Source organism: Cololabis saira, chromosome 3, assembly GCF_033807715.1.
Source record: "Cololabis saira isolate AMF1-May2022 chromosome 3, fColSai1.1, whole genome shotgun sequence".
Lineage (NCBI taxonomy): Eukaryota > Metazoa > Chordata > Actinopteri > Beloniformes > Belonidae > Cololabis > Cololabis saira.
The window spans coordinates 33,103,251-33,113,214 of record NC_084589.1 but is presented as its reverse complement, the minus strand read 5'-3'; the positions used below and the strand labels follow the sequence as shown (position 1 = coordinate 33,113,214).

Sequence of the window (9,964 nt, the reverse complement as noted above, 5' to 3'; positions counted from 1 at the left end):
TATCTGTACACGCACTGATGCTGATGCTTTTCCACAAATGAAGTTCCTAACGGATAAATAAAGTTATTTATTATTATTATTATTATTATTATTATTATTATTATTATTATTATTATTATTATTATTATTATTATTATTATTATTATCTCAGGGTCCCATTTCTACTTTTACACTTTGCTAATCGTGCCTTTTTCTCTTAATCTAATCAAATACTTGTGATTTTATAACCTACTATAAAGTCTAGCAGTCCATTTTAAAGGCGTGTGCAGTTTCGTGTTTCACGTCAGAGTATTACACAACTTTCTACATAGGTCAACTAATATCTTAAGTCTGTTTTAAACACAACTTTCTTTTTTTTAAAGAGAAATTAAGTTAAAGCAGTTGGGCAAAGCAGTGCCAGTTGAAGGCCATGGAAGGAAACTTCTCCGAAGTGACTTGTGACCATCACCGGTGAGCCATATAAGGAAAGCAGGTCACCAGTGCAGATGACATAACTTAACTGGATGTTTGCAAAGGTTAGCAGTAAACACGTCACAGAGGGAGTGCTCTGCCGAGCGCAAGATTAGCTGTGAAAACACCCCAAAGCTGCTCGGTTCATTATTTTTCTCATGTGTAGTACACACATTCTCTATGTAGATTGCTGTCGGTCTCTCAGTTTTGGTCTTTTTTGGCAAGTATTCAACGTAAACAAGCTGAAATATGTGACAGAGAGGAGCTACTTGAAGGAGTTAAGTAACAGGAAATGTGTGAAATACACGAACACAGTAATAGTGTGAAATGGAAAATAGGGAAACAGAACAGACTCTTTTCGTCCAAAGACATTCAGATTAGCTCTTTGTTTTGCTTTGTTTTGTCTCACTTCCTGTTACGGTGGCGGAAAGTCACTACTTGCTCAATGCAGTCTAGCGCTGAGGTTCCTCTTTACTGTACTTTAATACTTGTATTTTGTTCATTTTCATACTATTCCACTATATTTTAAGGATGTGTTTGAAAGCGTTTACAGTTTTAGTTCTTAGTTAAGATTTTACAAAAAAAACATGGTTGCTGTTGTCTTTTAGTAGAACACATTAAGAATGAGACGACTTTGCTGGAGTCAGAATTCAATGATTTGCAAGTCCTACTTATATTGTTAACCTCCATAGGGCAGTTCCATCTCCAGCATTTACATCATCAACAAGCGGCTGTCCGTCTAAACTAAAGCGTTTTCACAGTTTTACAGCGTCACAGCACGGCCTTAATGTAAATGTGTCATAGACAGTCAGAGGAATCAAACCACTCGTTCACGCTAACTCTTTATGCATTTTCTTTTTCAGTGAAGTGTTTCTACACTCTTGTATTGTTACTTTTCTAAGGGATCCAATACTTTGATCAATGCCATCTAGTGGTAAATGAACATGCTTATAAAATGAACACACACTTGATGAACACACACGTAGTGAAAAACTCTCTGGTTTTCACCGGGCGCTAACATCAGGGATGTAAAATATAATATGATCATGTGAAATATCCTACCATGTCTTCGTGTACTAAGTAAACAGTAAGGTTTGTGAAGTAGGGACGTATACCACAACTGAGAACAGCATTAACACCTTCACAGGTGTTAAGAGGGTAAGTAACAACTGGGTGTTGCGAAAGGAATGCATCCAATTCATCGGCAGGTGTGAACATCTGCATAGAAGCCGTCGTATTGCCTTTTTATTTTCATTTTCCTTTTAAAACTATACTTGCACACATGGGGGAATAAAGCTAAATATACAGGTGTAGTGGATCAGAAATGTAAACAGTTTGTTAGTTTAGAGAGCATCATGGTAGTCTGGCAGTGAGCGCTGTCATCTTTTCTGTGTGAGGTTTTCATTTCCTCCTCCTCCTCCGGTTTCCTCCTACGGTCCAAACGCATGTGTGTGTGTTGGGCTAACTAGCATTCCTAATTGCCCGCAGGACTGAGTGAGTGTGTTGTTGTTCATCTACCACCAACCAGTCCAGGGTGTACCCCTGCCTGTGACCCTGACGCGGGTACAGATAATGAACGTACTGTATGTCAATTATTTTGTGTGTTTACGTAACTTCAAGGAGGAGTGATGTGAGCAATAAGATTAGCGAAGCAGCTGTTGCTGTGCATCAATATGGGAAAGGTTAGAAGGCCAGCTCCAAAAGTTATAAAGTCCATCTTTCCACTGTGTGCAAAGTGGACAGAGTGGACCGTCCAGGAAGTTCACTCCAAGGTCAGACTGAGAAATGGTAAAAAAATGGTAAAAAACCTAAAAGCTACACTAAACTCAAAGTCAGCTACTGAAAAGGCCTTGTAGGATAGTGTTCTCTGCACGTTTTGAAGATCAGTCTTTTAAAATCACCCACAATGACAGCGTTTTATCTGTCCATCCATGATTCTTCGGACTCAGCTCCAGGGTCTCAGGATAAAGGATGTAATGTATGCTGTTGAGCTACTCAGGCAAACTTATTTGCTTATTCAAGTCATCCCTCGCGCTCAACTGATGTCAATCAGATTTTCACTCAAAGGGCTATCAATATCTCGGCCAATCACAACCCTCACAAACAACCTTTTTTCACCCTGCTCAGCTTACCAGCAGCTCCTTCTCTGCTGCAGGTCCCTACCAGCTCCCTTGACTGTTACAAAAGACATCATCCTATACTCTTCCTGGACACTTTCCAAAGAGAACTGCTCATGTAGGTCCGAATTACAGGGAAAAGTAACATTGCTCACTGACAATTATATTAATTGTATGATTTAATAACCAGTATAGCTTTAAAGTAATATTTTTTTTGTTTTTAATGGGGTTGTACAATGTAAATCATTTGGAAGATATGCATATTAAATGCAAAATGCTGAAGCAGAACCTAAGATTAACTGTGTATTACAAGTAGTAAATTGGGCACGCAACAACAGGGAGAATTTATCCTGATAATAACAAAACAAACATAACCTACTTTATTTGGAGTGCTTCATAAATCTTTGCAACATTGAAACACTTGTTTAATATCCATACTTGAAAAATATTCTAGGAACAAAAGTAAATAAAGACAGGGTTTAGCATTCAACATGATGTAATCTGATATTTTGTCCTGTGTTTTTGCACTGGTGATCTGATACCGCTCTCTGAGGGTCTGCTAATTTGGAGATGAGGGAAGGAAATTGGATCAGTGTATTCAGTCCGAATCAATCTGAGCTGATAAAGCCAGCCCCCATGCTTGTGTCCAGGGTGATTTCTAAAAGGGGTCTGCATAACAGGATTATGTAATCTATCAAATAATTGAACATTTCTGGTTTCGGTCTGTCCTGCTGTGTATTGTGTTCGTGCTGCACCTGGGCAGACAGTAAGAGGGAGGACATCTTATTGCAGCTCCGCTGTCTGCTCCTAATTACATTTCCTGCCTTCTGGGCTGCTTTATCTATTAGGTTTCTGGAGGAAAAGACGCAGCGGTTTATCCGATATCACTGACCTTTTACAAAGCATAGTTTTGCTTATGAAATAATGACGATGTACTTGGATATTGCATTAATACATCATTTTCAAAAATTATTTGTTTTGGTCATGAAAGTTTACTTTTTTTATTCCCCATGAGAGATGCTACATCATTGAGCATACTTTTCTCTAAATTAAGAAGGCTGAAATAGGTCGTCAATTTGTTTTATCATGCCTCAGGTATGTGATTTTGAAAAATGATTAGAAAAAAGTTATTGAATTAATGTACTTTTATTTTACCTGAGGGACTCAATCTAAATTAATTGACCTAAATTGATGAGCGCCTGCTGAATGTGTGTGTATTCATGTACTGGATAAACCTTTGACCCATCGCCATCAGGGTGGTGGTGTGTTACATGGGCGCTCACCACTGCCCCCTGCTGTCCTCGTTGCAGTACTACACCCCGCCCCACCCACCCAATAAACGACTTCACTCCAAATCAGTTTGTCCCACTTTCAAGTCAAGACTTGTTTATAATTATATATCTCAGTTATTCATGCACATGTGACGTAGACACGTCTGAGTCTCGACTGGTAAAACGGGCTCACTTTAGGTTACACATGTGCTTACAAAATATGAAAGTGAAAGAATCGGTCCCATTTACTGTGGCACCAACATACGTTTACTTACTGTTTATTAGAGCACAATTATCATATTTAGAAATCAGACAGTAATAATTAATCTTTTTCTTTTTTTCTTGCAACCCCATTCAATCTACAAAAGAAATCCTGCCTGTCAAATGAAATCAAGTGGAAACTGGAATTTGGAAAGGAAAAACAGACAGTTTTAGAGATTTTTTCGTTTTTGTTTTGTTTTACAGAATAATCCTAACAAAAGTATTCTATGTGTCCATAACCAACGCAAGGCTTCAATACCCCAAGATTGCGCTTTCCTTCCTTTATCCATTGCTACTATTTCCACCTAACATCATTTAACTCTACTTAAATGATCTCATATTCTGAGACTCTACACTATTTGGGGGAAACCTGACATCCACAGATGACACAGTAGTCATGTATGTGTATTTGCTACACTTAACATGTATATTTTCAACACATCCATGGAAATGCATGATTTAAACCAGTTTAACTGGACCATTTTATGGGTTTATAATGATTTAAATAGCAAAAACTAACAAAACAAACCACAACTGGACTTTCCTGCAGGGACTAATTATAGTTTAAAAAATGAGCACATTTTGGTGTCTTTCATGCTGCTTTGCCCTCCTCCCCGTCCCTCCCCTGCCTTCCTTATCTTCTCTGCAGTCGCACACCAGTCAGGTCTGTGGGTCTGTGTTGTGTTGCAGTTGTTCTGCTCTTGAGAGTGACGGTAAATCTGATCTGAGCCTCTTATCAAGCAAAAACACAAATTCAGGTAAGATCTTGAAAAGTTTTGTATGTTTTTCTTTCCCCACAGGAGCAAATTGTACAGATATCAAATAAATACTGCAATAGCGTGCCTTTAAACGGTTGCATTTATGAGCTGGAAGGAAAACTATATAATCTACACTGGTTCTTGTATCTAATTTTTGGTTTGAAGGTAAACCCTAAATGTTCAGCTTATTTAATTATGCCTGTTTTTGTGTCATTATTACAGAAATTCAGCTTCCTAGTAGTAGTGTAATTTCATTTATCCTTCTTGAGTCATTAAGGTTCATAACATTTTGAAACAATGTACAAGTGTGTAACAATGACTCAAGATTTTCACATTATGGGTCCATAATCCAGCGCTTGTCGAGGATGGTGTGATTAAGACGGACGGCTTTGTACCATAAATTAAGTTTAGGTTCACATTAGTGTTATCACGCACTTTTGTAACGATGAGTAGAAACAAATCACTCTGTCTGTCAAGATTTCACCATATCGGAGGAAAGCTAGAGGTGGTGTAATATCCAGAGAGCATGCACCCTTATGGCCGGTGGATGAATTGAGAAATATGGTCAATAAGCCTCTTGCTGGAGAATAATTTTCTTTCTCTATTTTCTCTGCCCATACGTACGATCAGTGCTTTTTGATTAGGCAGTATCATATTTATGAGAAAGTGAATGCATATATCATTCAAACTGAATTTAAAAAAAAAGCAAATTAAAGAAGATAGCGACCAGAATAAATGAAAAATGTTGATTTAAATTGGTTAAGCAACTTGGAGGCTATTTCAGTGTGATGTTATTGCACAAGTGGGCAGTTTTCATTCTGCTGAATATGGCTGTTCAAAACAGTTAAAATGATGAAAAATGTAACAGGAAGTATTGCTAACATCTGTAAAGAAGGTTTAGTAATACTGTATAAGAATTGTGGATGTCAAGTTTAAGGTTATCAGAAAGCAAGTGCAGGCAGTTGAGCTCGTCCTCAGAACATTTTGTGGGCCACAAAACCACTTCCTAATTTTAATCACATTTTACACCCTCACACTCTGCAACTTTTACAAAATAAAAACAACACACATTTTAGTACCACTTTCTTCTTTTAACAACAGTCCATATATGTCTGGAAATTCAGGATCATTGTTTTGTTCCTGTCAGATATACTGTAGGCTTCAAGCTGCTCAGCAGTTCTGGGTCTCCTTTGTCTTACTTTTCATTTTAAGATGAACTGTTTTAATTTGCTAACAGGTCTAGACTGAAGGCAGACAACCAGACCATTCAAGGGACCAGACTCCTCTTCTATGAAGCCATGCATTTGTAATGGATGCAAGATAGGGTTTAACATCGTCTTGGTGACAGATGCTAAGTTCTTCCTGAGAACGATGTGGTCCAGATGGGTGCATATGTTGCTCTAAAACCTCACCTTAACTTCCAGCATTGATATTTACTTTCCAGATGTGCAAGTTATGTGTTCCATAACTGCAAATGTACTCCCACAGACGTAAGTCTGTGAACTCCTCAGATGAGATAATCCTTTTATCCATCGACACTGGGGAAATGTAAAAGAGAGAGAGAGAGAGAGAGAGAAAAGGCAGTCAACATTCCCACATTTGGGGAATGGCTCAACCTTACGGGAGAATCACTTTCCCTCTGCATGGTCCTTCTGCTCTTAAGTCCAGAAAAAGTGACATCCATAGTTTGACGACTACAGATAAAAAACATTTACACCTTACTGTCCAGTTCCTTAAACATTTGATGTGTAAATCCAAACATGCATGATTGTCATTATTGAAAGGTAAAGCTTATAATGCAATACAATTACAGTATTAAAGTATCAGGATCAATATTTTTTACATGAAAACTGCAGAGACAACAAAAAACAACAAAACTCAGTATTTCTGTATTTAAGTCAGTGTTCCTTTCTTGTGCGTGGTGGTTTAATGTTTACTTTAAAACATAAGGTGACAAGCCGTCCCATATCATCATCTGACACTGTGATGATCTCTGTATGTTTGCTCTGACTTCTTAATGACTTTTTTCTATCTATTTCCAGTGTTAATGCTCCTTTTAAGCTCTAGATTCAATATTGACAGAGAAAAAAGTGATCACATTCTCTTCTTTGTTTGTTTTTCCACAGGAAGTCGCTGGTGTCCTCCACCATATGAGAAAACCTGAAAATCAGAGTATTTGATTTTTTTCTGATCTTATAGAGGATGAGATTAAATTCGTTGATGAAAGTCCATCAATAGTGCTTTGAAAAAGTAATAACCCCTTTAATTTTGTCCATGCTTTTCTTTTATTTCTTTGATTGTTGGCTGTAACATTATGCATTGAGGCTATGCTCATTCTGATTGGTCAACATTTGACCTTGTTTCATTTCACAAGTTACACTAGATATTAGTATATTTTTTCATTTCTTTGAGAACTTTGTCCCTGGTGTGTTTGGAGAGGGTCACAGGTCTTCAACACACTGCTTGCCTGGAGGTCTGGCGGACTCTGGGGTCTTTCATAACAGTTTCCCGATACGTTTGATACACAACTCATCACTAGACGGTTCATGTAATCAAGAAGAAGTTTAGTGCATAAAGGGCACATGCTTGTTCTGGATCTTCAATCATATCTTCAATGAAATCCCCAATCCAGGAGCCAAGTGATCGTAAGGGCTCATATCAGCGCCCTCGGTAAATGTCATTTGCACTTCGGGGATGGCAGTGTTAATGCAAAAAAGTACATGGAGTTTTAAATCGAGCAACATACACTGCTGCAAAGACAACATCTGTGTCAAGATAGCGCAAAACCACATTATGGGGCTCACAAGAAGAAGGCACGCAGACCGAAGAGGCGAAGAGAGTTCCCAGGAGGGGAATTTTGAAACAAGACAATGCAACAATGATGACGACATTCTATTGCACACATTCAGATGTCTTTTAGGAAAGGGTGTTGCAAAACATCAGCTAAAATGTGCCACTGTGCTCAGGGCAACGTCTTTACAGAGTCATAGATTGATCCTGTCTCAGCTTTTTTGGAATGCACCTCATGTGTGAAATGCAGTAATAGATGTATTTTAACAAATAAAATACAATTCAAGAAACAAAACAAAAGTACTTTTGGTTCATATGGGGTCATACCACATCCTATGAAGTAATAGTTAAAGCAAATGAGGAATTCATTTTTTTTTTTTTCCTTTTTAGATGTGCAGCTTTTCTTTTTTTCTGACCTGAGGTTTACAGTTAAAATGCAAAGACCAACTCTTTGAAATGACTTGCTTTCTGTCGTGATTGCAGTCAGAGATTGACAGCTGAAATGGTGGCAGAGACTACGGAGAACGCTTCATCACAAATAGGTACGCAGCCTTAAATACGTCAAAAATATGAAGTTCATATTGAACATGGTTGCATCTCACTGTTTGAATGTTTTTACTGTATATTTTTATACCTCTGACAGCTAACGGATCATGTGGGGGTATGGAACCCTACAGGGTCCTGGTCGAGGCTGAAATGAAAGCCATAGGCGCCATCTGTTTCCTTGCCGGTCCTATCACACTGATGGAAAATGCCTTCGTGCTGGGAGTGATCGCTACCACGCTCACCTTGCGACAGCGGCCCTCCTACTTGTTCATCGGCAGTCTTGCCCTGGCCGATATCTTTGCGAGCTGTTTCTTCACCACCAGCTTCCTGGACTTTCATCTCTTCCATCGCTGCGACACCCCCACGGGATACCTCTTCAAATTAGGTGGAGTCACCATGGCCTTCAGCAGCTCAGTCGGGAGTTTACTGCTTACTGCTCTGGACCGCTACCTCTGCATCCACCAGGCCTCCAGCTACAAGGTGCTGCTGACCCGCCCCAGAGCTCTGCTGAGCCTCCTGATTCTCTGGGGTGCCACCATCTTTATTTCCTTCTTGCCTCTGATGGGCTGGAGGTGTCCCACAGGCCTCACTCCCCCCTGCTCACGTTTGTTCCCCTACATCAGTAATGCCTATCTGGCCTGTTGGACCAGCCTCATCTTGGTGCTTCTCGTGCTTATCTTAGGAGCGTATGCCCTCATTCTGTTGAAAGCCCATCGCCACGAAACCTCAATGACCAGCTTCCATGGAGCAGCAGGGACAGGGCAGGCCCGCATGAGAATGGACATCCGGCTGGCTCGCACCTTTGGCCTGATTTTGCTCATACTGGTGGGATGTTGGCTTCCTGTACTCTGCTTCATGCTTGCTGACGTCTCTGTTGTTTTAACAGGTTTTCAACAGAGAGCTTTTGCCTTTTGCAGCACCCTCTGCCTGCTCAACTCTGCAATCAATCCACTGCTTTACGCCCTGCGGTGCAGAGAGCTCAGGGTAGCTCTTCTGCAGTCACTACAAAGACTGTGGGAGATCGGGAGCTGTAAGAAATCCACTAAGGACCCAAACTTTGCACTAGATACTACAGAAGACAACTGTGCAACATTATCTGACAAGGAGACACCAAGGGTTGAAATCCCCCAACTTAACTGTATCTCTGAAATAGTGGACAATAATCCGAATGTTAGAAAATGATTAATGTGGACCAACGAAACAAAAGAAACAGCAATACAGATAAATAAGCATTAGTATTTATGTCCGTTTTCATCGAATGTATAATAAGGTAGCAAATGCATCATAAAGACTTTCACAATCAATCTTTTTTTTTCATTAATAAAAAACAAGCACTGTGTCATCCATACATGATTTGACTAACCATTATTGTGGAAATGTCCTCTCGCAAAACATGGCTGCTGTATCTCTTGCATTTCCACAGAGCTGAATCAGAAATAAGGCGCAATTCCCAAAAGTAGCGTGTCTGTGTTTGGCCAACAAAAGCTGATGCGAATACAGGGATTGATTCACATTCAGTGCAGATGAAGACTCACATCTGCAATACTAAACCTAAAGTCTTAGGTGTTCCTCATAAAAGCTATTGAAATACAGTAAATGTGCATTATATTGTAGTTTACTTGCATTTAAAACAATCAAAAGTTCAATCAGTGTTTGTAAGGAACAGTTTTGAATGTTTTAGTAGTTTTTTTTTGTTTTGCTTTTCAGTGTTTGATTATTTCATTTTAGTCTTAGTTAAATTAAAAATCACTTCAATAGTTTTAGTTTCATT

General features: G+C 39.2%; 1 protein-coding gene across 2 annotated transcripts; it reads left to right on the top strand.

Moving 5' to 3' along the window:
• Positions 1-4,707: 4,707 nt before the first annotated feature.
• cnr2 (cannabinoid receptor 2) lies at positions 4,708-9,529 on the top strand. Of its 2 annotated transcripts, XM_061717285.1 has the most exons (4): positions 4,708-4,857; positions 6,984-7,107; positions 8,131-8,189; positions 8,291-9,529. In XM_061717285.1, exons 3-4 carry the CDS (start codon positions 8,150-8,152, stop codon positions 9,373-9,375), a joined length of 1,125 nt encoding a protein of 374 aa, XP_061573269.1. In that variant the 5' UTR covers positions 4,708-4,857; positions 6,984-7,107; positions 8,131-8,149; the 3' UTR covers positions 9,376-9,529. The 2 variants fall into 2 exon arrangements, with proteins under 2 accessions (XP_061573269.1, XP_061573270.1); XM_061717286.1 differs by lacking the exon at positions 4,708-4,857 and having other exon boundaries at positions 6,393-7,107.
• Positions 9,530-9,964: the final 435 nt, after the last annotated feature.